The 12,451-nt window shown below is 42.9% G+C and overlaps 1 protein-coding gene across 1 annotated transcript in view; it reads left to right on the forward strand.

Annotated features, from left to right (window-relative positions):
* The first annotated feature begins 387 nt into the window (after positions 1-387).
* Positions 388-12,451, forward strand: part of LOC308281848 (tuftelin-like) — a 32,186-nt gene continuing 20,122 nt past the window's right edge. The window contains exon 1 of the mRNA XM_080722171.1: positions 388-518. Within this exon, the coding sequence (XP_080578297.1) occupies positions 450-518 (69 nt within the window). The 5' untranslated portion in view covers positions 388-449. The remainder of the gene's footprint in view (positions 519-12,451) is intronic.

A 12,451-nucleotide genomic window follows, 5' to 3' on the forward strand; every position in this document is an offset into this window, starting at 1 on the left:
CACACACACACACACACACACACACACACACACACACACACACACACACACACACACACACACACACAGTAGCAGCAGCAGCAGCGCAAGAAGGGAAAGGTGGGAGGAGCAGAGGTAGACAAATACACACAACTCACACAGACCTCGGGAGCGGAACATGGACGGTGGACCGCGTTGTGGGCTTGTAGATCGGCGGGCCAAGTTCGACGCGCGACGCCCTCGTACGGCGAAGTAGGCTGTACACCCGCCTAGTTGCATGGAAACGGACCCGGCGGGGGAGAGAAAGGAGTCTGGTGATCTATTGAGTTTTGGTGTGTGAGCGTAGCTGTCAGCTGAGGCAGACTGAACCGGCGAGAGATCTACAGACATCACATAACAAGTCTATAAAGTGATCAACTGCTCTATTGAAAGAAACTGTTATTGTGTTTGTGAATCGAGCCTGATCGAGGATGATGATGAACGGAGGGACAAGGAGTCTGTGCACGATGGAAGAGCTGCGGAGTGACCACAGCTCCGAGGTGAGTTAATTCATTCTGAAATTTTATTTTAATTCATAAAAATTTAATTTTAGGGATATAATATGCCTATTTGTTTTGCTGGACTTTCAAACTAGATGTTGTTGTTGTTGTTGTTGTTGTTGTTGTTGTTGTTGTTGTTGTCAGTTAGACATCCGACTGAGGTGAAGTTTCGCTGTGTTTATAAACATGTTTTGAGCCAAAGTGTGGTGTGGAATACTGAACCTGTGGCCGTTATATGTTACTTTTTGGTTACTTTTTCACAACATTGATATGATATTAGTTTGTTAGGACTACGAAATAGGTCAAGCTAACTGGTTGTCACAGTTGTCACATAATATGACAGAACTGAGGCTTCATTCATTTCAAATAAACCACTTATTGTCAGTCACAGGTTTAAAGAGAAGTGGGTGAAATGACTTTTCATACAATCAATCAATGATTAACAGGAAAGGGAAGAACGAGGAGATGGAGAACAAGGAAACAGTTCACATTATTCAAATATTCCTGAATTGAGAGTCATCGTGTCGTGTGCGGTTTATTTATTAAAAGAGCCTACAGTGATGCGATCTGAGGTTACACTGTTTTAGGCTATGTAGCCTGTTTGGGACACACACACACACACACACACACACACACACACACACACACACACACACACACACACACACACACACACATGCACGCGCACTAGTGATTGCACTCCTGTTGAAATAGACCAGGCATTAATGATTGTGTACACACACAGACAGGTGGTGTATTACATCATCATTGTGTGATGTGTCTGTGTGCATCTTGTCTACAACAATGAATGCATACAGCCTACTGTATGTGATCTTAATATAAGCTACCCTATTAAAGCATTTCTTTCCTACTACTACGTAGCCTACCTGAATACAATATATTATAAACATAACAACAGTAACTAAGTAGGCCTTTATTTTACGTAGGTTATTTGGTAACATGTCCCAGGTTATTTGAGTAGTTTAATCTGTACTTTACTTACCCGGTATTTTTGGGTAACCTTACTTGTGATTTGCACTGGACTACATTTAAAAATCACACCCGTGTGAACTGAGCGGTGGTTCCCCCCCCCCTTCCCCCCTGTGTGTGTGTGTGTGTGTGTGTGTGTGTGTGTGTGTGTGTGTGTGTGTGTGTGTGTGTGTGTGTGTGTGTGCGTGTGTGTGTGCCTGGTCTGGCCTGGCCTGAACAACAGCGCCCCTCCCTTAACATGTGTGGTCAGAAAAGGTTACTGCAGGCTACAGACAGACAGACAGACACACAGACAGACAGACAGACAGACCCACACACACGGCCACGTATAGGAGCGTTGTAACCACCGCTCAAAAATAAATATATTTACCACTATATTTAGGAAGGGGCAAGGTATAGGAGGGTGGGGCTCGTTGTGCCACATGGTCAGTAGGCCTATAGTTATTCTCCATTTAAATCAATTACAATGTTATTAAATCAAATGCTGTCAATCCGTTTCTGGCCTCTTTGGACCTCCCCTTCTGGTTCATCACAGCTGCAAAGCTGATTTCACTTGCTTTCCTGATCACCTAAAAAGCACGCAAAGATCCTCTCCGCAAATGTTCATCTAGTGATTTGAATTTAGTCGTCAAACAGTCACAATATAATATACCTCATTTTAATCGTCTATCTGTCCACTATCATCTGATCTCATGTACGTTTTGACTGTCAAGCAAAAAGCAAGACCTGTCAGGGGGGTAGGTTGTGCCTATGTCCGGGAACAACTCAGTGGTTCGGTTGTGCCTCTCAGACAACAAGGAAGTGACAGGGAAATGCACCCCTCCTTTCAAAGTGATTTAAATGAATAAGATTTAAGGAAATATATTTTGTCTCTGAACACTTTATATGAGTTTGATTTTTTTATAAATTATTTACCGTGACATTTAGAATAGCAGAACAACTGACCCTTATCGATGGGGTTGGTTGTTCCGGTGCGCTCACCATTTTTAAATTGAAATTGTGGCTTACATTTGAGATTTAATTAAAAAAAAAAAAAAAAAAAAAAGAACACGACTAACAGTTCACAGACAGATTGAAGTTATTAACTTACATTTTCTGTCATAATTGAACTAGTTTTTATTTAGTAATTGAGTAAAAAACAAAAAAGGTCACAATAGTCTTGAAATGACCAGGTTTCTGAACTGCCCTCCTGAATAGCCAAAAACTATAGTACTACAGTGAAGACCAATTATATGAAGATAGTTTTAAAATGGGTGAAGTCTATAGGTTTTCTTTTTCTTTTCTTTTCTTTTCTTTTCTTTTCTTTTCTTTTCTTTTCTTTTCTTTTCTCACATACTTGAGTAATTTGAGTACAAATTTGACTGAGCATCTTTCACTTATAGGACCAGGGGACAGGAGTATCTATAATTTGACTCGAGTATACTGGATTTAAGTACTTTGTCCACCACTATTTGAAGGTATTATATTGGTGTTACAAAGACAGAGCTTATCTGTTGCGTTAAACATTCACTCTGATACGTTGAACATTGTTTCAACCACTGCATACTGTAGATCAAAGAAGCGGCTACATCAGAGTGGAGTGAGAACTAAGGCATGAGAGTACAGGACAGCGAATTAACCCATATTATGCACCAGGTAGTTCCGACAAAGCAATCTGATTGGTTGAAATAGCTATCTACCTGTGGCTGTGGTGATATTGAGCATTATGGAACGGGTCCCATCAAACAAAGGAATCAGCTGTGCTGGTTGCAAAAAAGCTTCCGGCTCGCTATCATTGTTTGTGTAGGTGATGCCTTGTAAGCGGCTTCGCTAGCAGTGTCATGTGAAGTTCAGGCACATAGTTGCTAAATGTGCCATTAAAAATGTACAATTTTCTATCATATATCTTAATTACAATTAAATTAAGTTGATGTGTTTTTTTTAAGGGTAACTGTTGTAACAGGTAGTTCCGACAAAGCAATCTCATCGGTTGAAATATCTATCTACCCGTGCTTCAAACGACTCGAGTATGACAGCACGCCTACAGCCCTGGGCCGAATCACATTAATAAACCACTCCGTACATGATTAAACCATATATGGCACAGGCACAGCTGTGCTGTCCCACTGAAAGAAAAACTAAAACAAACACACAACAGCACCCTACAAGCAAGACCCACGGGAGAACAAACAACTAGCGTACAGCGTTCAAAATGGATTACCAGCTTGTGTATTTATACAGCTGGCCCAGTGGAGCCAGCGCATAGATTGAATAGGTATAGTGAATATGGCAATGATGAGCATTATGGTGAAGTGATGTTGTTATATGTTTGTCCAGTTGTCGTTAGGCTGATGTTACCTTCCTTCAGAATAGGCTATATTATGTCATTTTGTCATCCTCAGTCATTCTCAGTCACGTGTGTGTGTGTGTGTGTGTGTGTGTGTGTGTGTGTGTGTGTGTGTGTGTGTGTGTGTGTGCGTGTGTGCGTGCGTGCGCGTCTGTGATGTCATTAGCTGGCTATGAGCCAAGCATGATCTATACTGCAATATATGTAGGCTACCGTAGATGAACATTCAGTCAGAATATGCCCTGTTCCCACGGGTACACACACACACACACACACACACACACACACACACACACACACACACACACACACACACACACACACACACACACACACATTTTGGTTATTTGTATATTTGTATATTGTGTTGTTGTTTTTTGTGTTAAATTTCCACCTGGCATCCCTCAAACAGGTTGTCATGGCATAACATATTCATTTGCTCAACAACGTCATGCAACAAAGTACATTTTAGGGCTTAACCGCTTAAAGTTTAAACACTATATTCAAAGTATATTATACTGTGTTGACTGGGGCCCAGGGCCTGTACTTTGTCCCTAGTCTAGATCATGCTTTGCCAGAAAATAGGAGATCTACAAATTCACAACACATTGTGTACTTGATTTTTTTTTAATTGTATTTATTGTTTTCTTTTTTTTACAGATTTTCACTAGCTAAAAAAAAAAAAAAAATCTGGTACAGGTGTGTTTACGTAGGCTAGTCATGATAATGATTTTCAATAGAATGTTCTTATTATAATTTGGCTGTAACCATAAGCCCTATCATCATGGTAAAACACACACATGCACGCACACGCACACACACACACACACACACACACACACACACACACACACACACACACACACACACACACACACACACACACACACACACACACACACCTTTAATGACGTAAGAACAATATGCACCTTTAATGACATAACGACAATAAGCAGCGTGGAAAGGCTGGTCGACGGTACGAGGCTCCACAAAGCAGACAGGTCCATGAGTACATTTTTGTGGGTGTTTTATTTACCTCCCAAAGACACAGTGAAAGCCGGCGACAGTACAAACAAAAATAACACTGGCCAAAGTAAACGTTCCAAAATTAGGAAACAGAATTAACACTTGAAACTAAGAAAAACAACAAACAGGAACTTAAGACACTGCTACAAGGCTATGCCTCCATGAGGCCCCTAGCAGCTCTCCCCTGATGCTGTCTCTTACAAGCCTCAAGACATACTGAACTCCCCTCACCTGCAGCATGCCTGCTCTTAAACAGGTGGGGCAAACCAAACACAAAAGTAATAATTGAATCAATTAGCTCAAACAAGGCAAACCACGGCCCATGAGTTGATTTACAATTACCTGTGCTTCTTTAACTCATTTTCAATAAATATACTTCAATAAACATTTCAGGCGCCAAACACAAACAATAAACAAATACCAAATAACCAAAACAGACACCCCTCCTCCTCTACAGTGCTTGGCCCATTCCAATCAACAGGATTGCCAGCACTGCAGAGGAGAGACAGGTGACCAACACATTCAGTGACAAATTCTGACAATGAACCCACATTTACACATTTAAACTCATTCAGTTAAATTACTTAAAAATGTCCTTTGTACAAATATATACAACACAATGGAACAGTCACTTCCAATACAGCTGGTTGTCAATTGATCAGGTTGACTCAGCTGTGAGGTGTGTGCACGGTCCTTGATTTTGTGTGTATGCATGTATAGGGCACGGCTGCCCCGTGACATTTCCCCCCCCTTCAAATGACGCCCCATGTGGCGTCCTCGAAAGAAGTCTGCTGCAGTTCAAACCTTCTGTAGAGGGCCACAAAGTTGAACAATCACATGACATGGAACCAGCTCATTCTGGCTTTGGTGTCCATGTCGCCCACCATGTTTGGATCTCCCCTGGCACCGGTGCTGCCGCTGATCCTGCTGCCCGCGTTGATCTGTCGCTGCCAGCGACACTCCTCGCCGCGCTGAGCAGGTACACTTGGCCTCGCCCTGGTTGCCACAATGCTCCTAGGAGCTGGGTGCTGTGGTGGTTGAGGAAGCCGAGCTGCCGCTCCTGCTGCTCCCTCTCTCCTTCCTTCATCTGGAACTTCCTGGCCAGGTTGGACGCTGTAGCCTCCTCGGAAAAGGCGGTGATCACTGCTGGACACTTTTCTCGTCCCCGTGTGGCCCCCCTTCCTCTGAGGCCTCCGCTTGCCACTGCTGCTGCCTTTGGATGCACTGTGGACTGTCCCTTTACTTTTTCTTCTGACACCACATGTGGAAAGGCTGGTCGACGGTACGAGGCTCCACAAAGCAGACAGGTCCATGAGTACATTTTGTTGGTATTTTATTTACCTCCCAAGACAGACAGTGAAAGCCGGCAACAATACAAACAAAAATAAACACTGGCCAAAAGGAAACGTTCCAAAATTAGGAAACAGAATTAACACTCGAAACTAAGAAAAACAACAAACAGGAACTTAAGACACTGCTACAAGGCTATGCCTCCATGAGGCCCCTAGCAGCTCTCCCCTGATGCTGTCTCTTACAAGCCTCAAGACATACTGAACTCCCCTCACCTGCAGCATGCCTGCTCTTAAACAGGTGGGGCAAACCAAGCACAAAAGTAATAATTGAATCAATTATCTCAAACAAGGCAAACCACGGCCCATGAGTTGATCTACAATTACCTGTGCTTCTTTAACTCATTTTCAATAAATGTACATAAATAATTCAGGCACCAAACACAAACAATAAACAAATACAAAATAACCAAAACAGACACCCCTCCTCCTCTACAGTGCTTGGCCCATTCCAATCAACAGGATTGCCAGCACTGCAGAGGAGACACAGGTGATCAACACATCATTTAACTTCAGTGACAATTAACCCACATACACATATTTAAACTCAGTTAAATTACTTAAAATTGTCCTTTGTACAAATATATGCAACACAATTGAACAGTCACTTCCAATCCAGCTGGTTGTCAATTGATCAGGTTGACTCAGCTATAAGGTGTGTGTGCACGGTCCTTGATTGTGTGTGTATGCATGTATAGGGCACGGCTGCCCCGTGACATTTCCCCCCCCTTCAAATGACGCCCCATGTGGCGTCCTCGAAAGAAGTCTGCTGCAGTTCAAACCCCTTTCTGTGGAGGGCCACAAAGTTGAACAATCACATGACATGGAACCACCTCATTCTGGCATTTGTGTCCATGTCGCCCACCATGTTTGGATCTCCCCTGGCACCGGTGCTGCCGCTGATCCTGCTGCCCGCGTCGATCTGTCGCTGCCACCGACACTCCTCGCCGCGCTGAGCAGGTACACTTGGCCTTGCGCTGGTTGCCGCAGGGTGCTGTGGTGGTTGAGGAAGCCGAGCTGCCACTCCTGCTGCTCCCTCTCTCCTTCCTTCATCTGGAACTTCCTGGCCCGGTTGGACGCTGTTGCCTCCTCGGAAGAGGCGGTGATCACTGCTGGACACTTTTCTCGTCCCTGTGTGGCCCCCCTTCCTCTGAGGCCTCTGCTGGCCACTGCTGCTGCCTTTGGATGCACTGTGGACTGTCCCTTTACTTTTTCTTCTGACACCAGAGTCCAGAGATTCACAGTTTAGGGTTTTTATTTTACCCAAATGTCCTCCACCAACAGGTTCAGTGCAATACGAATAGTGTAGGCCTTTAAATAGCGAAAGACGACTTTACAAAAATAAGGAAAATGAAAATACTTGACAGCAAAAGAAACTGAAGAAAAACTAACTAGGAACTTAAGAAACTACTTTAAACAGGCAACACCCACATGGGCCCTGGCAGCTCTCCCCTAGACGCTTTCCAGTCAATGCTCCAAGTCCAACTAACTGAATAACTGCCTCCCCAGCCTCCCTTTTATACTAGGCAAGACCATACCAAGAGAACAGTTCTTAATTGCAAACCCCTTAACTCAAACTACGGCTAACAACGGCCCATGAGTTGGATTACACAATTACCAGGTTTTACTAAACCCATTTCAAATACAACATACCTTTTAGGCGTCATATCAAGAAAAGAACATAACATAAGACAAAGTAAGAGCTCTTAAACATAGAACAAACACCCCTCTACAGTACTTGGTACCTTCCCCCACTCTATCAAGAGGATCACCAGTACTGCAGAGAGAGAAACACCACACCTGCAAATTGCCACCACCCCAATGATTCAATTAACCGATAATGTTTAAAAGCATTGCAATGCCTACATTCAGGAATTCATTCAAATACATTATATACAAATATGAAACCCACAACACTCCCAAACGTCACTTCCAAGCTGGCCAGCGATAATTAATTAGAAGTAGTTAGTTGTGTGTGTATGTGTGCATTGTCTTAGTTTATAGGGCACGGGCTGCCCCGTGACATTTCCCCCCCCTTCTGATGACGCACCATGTGGCGTCCTGGAAAGAAGTCTTCTGTCCCCTTCTGACCGTTTCCCGGACTAAGAAGTTGACAGGCCACCCTACCAGGAACCACCTGGCGATTCTGGAGTTGGTGAACATGTCTTTCCACGCCACACCCGATTTGGCTCACCCCCTGGCACCAGCTCTGCAGCCGCTTCTGCTGCCGCCGCCGACCCGTGGCTGACACAGACAGGTTCTGCTTCCCCAGCTATTGCCCTTGGCTGGGCCCTGGTTGCCTCAATGTCTGCTGGGGCTGGGTGATGTGTAGATTGACGAACATGTTGAGCTGAGGATTGAACACGTAGAGCTTTCGTTTGAGCCTCTCCTGACTCCTCTTGAACCACCTGAAGGCCTCAAACCACCTGGCACTGTTGCAACTCGCCGCCTCTTGGAAAGTGGCTGTGTCCACCATGGGCTGGAAACTGTCCTCGACAGCTCCCCCTGTGGCACCCTCCTTCTCTGAGCGTGCAGCTTGCTTCTGCTGGTGATGTTGCTTTGGAGGCATTCTGGACTGTCCTTTTCTTGTTTCTTCTGACACCACGTGTAAAGGTTAGGCGAGGGCCAAGGCTCCAAAAAGTTGACAAGTCCAGAGATTCACAGTTTAGGGTTTTTATTTTACCCAAATGTCCTCCACCAACAGGTTCAGTGCAATACGAATAGTGTAGGCCTTTAAATAGCGAAAGACGACTTTACAAAAATAAGGAAAATGAAAATACTTGACAGCAAAAGAAACTGAAGAAAAACTAACTAGGAACTTAAGAAACTACTTTAAACAGGCAACACCCACATGGGCCCTGGCAGCTCTCCCCTAGACGCTTTCCAGTCAATGCTCCAAGTCCAACTAACTGAATAACTGCCTCCCCAGCCTCCCTTTTATACTAGGCAAGACCATACCAAGAGAACAGTTCTTAATTGCAAACCCCTTAACTCAAACTACGGCTAACAACGGCCCATGAGTTGGATTACACAATTACCAGGTTTTACTAAACCCATTTCAAATACAACATACCTTTTAGGCGTCATATCAAGAAAAGAACATAACATAAGACAAAGTAAGAGCTCTTAAACATAGAACAAACACCCCTCTACAGTACTTGGTACCTTCCCCCACTCTATCAAGAGGATCACCAGTACTGCAGAGAGAGAAACACCACACCTGCAAATTGCCACCACCCCAATGATTCAATTAACCGATAATGTTTAAAAGCATTGCAATGCCTACATTCAGGAATTCATTCAAATACATTATATACAAATATGAAACCCACAACACTCCCAACAGTCACTTCCAAGCTGGCCAGCGATAATTAATTAGAAGTAGTTAGTTGTGTGTGTATGTGTGCATTGTCTTAGTTTATAGGGCACGGGCTGCCCCGTGACAGAGAACAAGGAAACAGTTCACATTATTCAAATATTCCTGAATTGAGAGTCATCGTGTCGTGTGCGGTTTATTTATTAAAAGAGCCTACAGTGATGCGATCTGAGGTTACACTGTTTTAGGCTATGTAGCCTGTTTGGGACACACACACACACACACACACACACACACACACACACACACACACACACACACACACACACACACACACACACACACGCGCACTAGTGATTGCACTCCTGTTGAAATAGACCAGGCATTAATGATTGTGTACACACACAGACAGGTGGTGTATTACATCATCATTGTGTGATGTGTCTGTGTGCATCTTGTCTACAACAATGAATGCATACAGCCTACTGTATGTGATCTTAATATAAGCTACCCTATTAAAGCATTTCTTTCCTACTACTACGTAGCCTACCTGAATACAATATATTATAAACATAACAACAGTAACTAAGTAGGCCTTTATTTTACGTAGGTTATTTGGTAACATGTCCCAGGTTATTTGAGTAGTTTAATCTGTACTTTACTTACCCGGTATTTTTGGGTAACCTTACTTGTGATTTGCACTGGACTACATTTAAAAATCACACCCGTGTGAACTGAGCGGTGGTTCCCCCCCCCCCTTCCCCCCTGTGTGTGTGTGTGTGTGTGTGTGTGTGTGTGTGTGTGTGTGTGTGTGTGTGTGTGTGTGTGTGTGTGTGTGTGTGTGTGCGTGTGTGTGTGCCTGGTCTGGCCTGGCCTGAACAACAGCGCCCCTCCCTTAACATGTGTGGTCAGAAAAGGTTACTGCAGGCTACAGACAGACAGACAGACACACAGACAGACAGACAGACCCACACACATGGCCACGTATAGGAGCGTTGTAACCACCGCTCAAAAATAAATATATTTACCACTATATTTAGGAAGGGGCAAGGTATAGGAGGGTGGGGCTCGTTGTGCCACATGGTCAGTAGGCCTATAGTTATTCTCCATTTAAATCAATTACAATGTTATTAAATCAAATGCTGTCAATCCGTTTCTGGCCTCTTTGGACCTCCCCTTCTGGTTCATCACAGCTGCAAAGCTGATTTCACTTGCTTTCCTGATCACCTAAAAAGCACGCAAAGATCCTCTCCGCAAATGTTCATCTAGTGATTTGAATTTAGTCGTCAAAAAGGTCACAATATAATATACCTCATTTTAATCGTCTATCTGTCCACTATCATCTGATCTCATGTACGTTTTGACTGTCAAGCAAAAAGCAAGACCTGTCAGGGGGGTAGGTTGTGCCTATGTCCGGGAACAACTCAGTGGTTCGGTTGTGCCTCTCAGACAACAAGGAAGTGACAGGGAAATGCACCCCTCCTTTCAAAGTGATTTAAATGAATAAGATTTAAGGAAAATATATTTTGTCTCTGAACACTTTATATGAGTTTGATTTTTTTATAAATTATTTACCGTGACATTTAGAATAGCAGAACAACTGACCCATATCGATGGGGTTGGTTGTTCCGGTGCGCTCACCATTTTTAAATTGAAATTGTGGCTTACATTTGAGATTTAATTAAAAAAAAAAAAAAAAAAAAAAGAACACGACTAACAGTTCACAGACAGATTGAAGTTATTAACTTACATTTTCTGTCATAATTGAACTAGTTTTTATTTAGTAATTGAGTAAAAAACAAAAAAGGTCACAATAGTCTTGAAATGACCAGGTTTCTGAACTGCCCTCCTGAATAGCCAAAAACTATAGTACTACAGTGAAGACCAATTATATGAAGATAGTTTTAAAATGGGTGAAGTCTATAGGTTTTCTTTTTCTTTTCTTTTCTTTTCTTTTCTTTTCTTTTCTTTTCTTTTCTTTTCTTTTCTCACATACTTGAGTAATTTGAGTACAAATTTGACTGAGCATCTTTCACTTATAGGACCAGGGGACAGGAGTATCTATAATTTGACTCGAGTATACTGGATTTAAGTACTTTGTCCACCACTATTTGAAGGTATTATATTGGTGTTACAAAGACAGAGCTTATCTGTTGCGTTAAACATTCACTCTGATACGTTGAACATTGTTTCAACCACTGCATACTGTAGATCAAAGAAGCGGCTACATCAGAGTGGAGTGAGAACTAAGGCATGAGAGTACAGGACAGCGAATTAACCCATATTATGCACCAGGTAGTTCCGACAAAGCAATCTGATTGGTTGAAATAGCTATCTACCTGTGGCTGTGGTGATATTGAGCATTATGGAACGGGTCCCATCAAACAAAGGAATCAGCTGTGCTGGTTGCAAAAAAGCTTCCGGCTCGCTATCATTGTTTGTGTAGGTGATGCCTTGTAAGCGGCTTCGCTAGCAGTGTCATGTGAAGTTCAGGCACATAGTTGCTAAATGTGCCATTAAAAATGTACAATTTTCTATCATATATCTTAACACTTTGACTGCCACAATGTTAAGGGTTTTAAGGGTAAAACCCTTGCCACCATAGACGGCCATTCATTTTTGACGGAATAAATTGAAAATGGTAGGATGTACGAAAATTGACAAAAATTTCAGAGAATATAGAGTCGGAACCTTAGCTTTCACCATAAAAATTTCGTCCTGCTGTGGTGTTCTGCTGTGGAGAAACCTGAGGGAGAGCGAAAGCTGTACAGATGAAAAAGGAGCATCAGAAATTTACTTTCTGAGATAATTGAGGTCAAAGGAAAAAAACTTTCAGAAGCCCTAGAAACAAATTGGTAAATGGTACAAGAACACACAGTACCTCTAAATGAAGAACAGGGTGCAGGCCATAATGCTGTAAAAAAAA

The sequence above is a fragment of the Nannobrachium achirus genome (genome assembly GCF_963921795.1).
Source record: "Nannobrachium achirus genome assembly, chromosome: 3".
NCBI lineage: Eukaryota > Metazoa > Chordata > Actinopteri > Myctophiformes > Myctophidae > Nannobrachium > Nannobrachium achirus.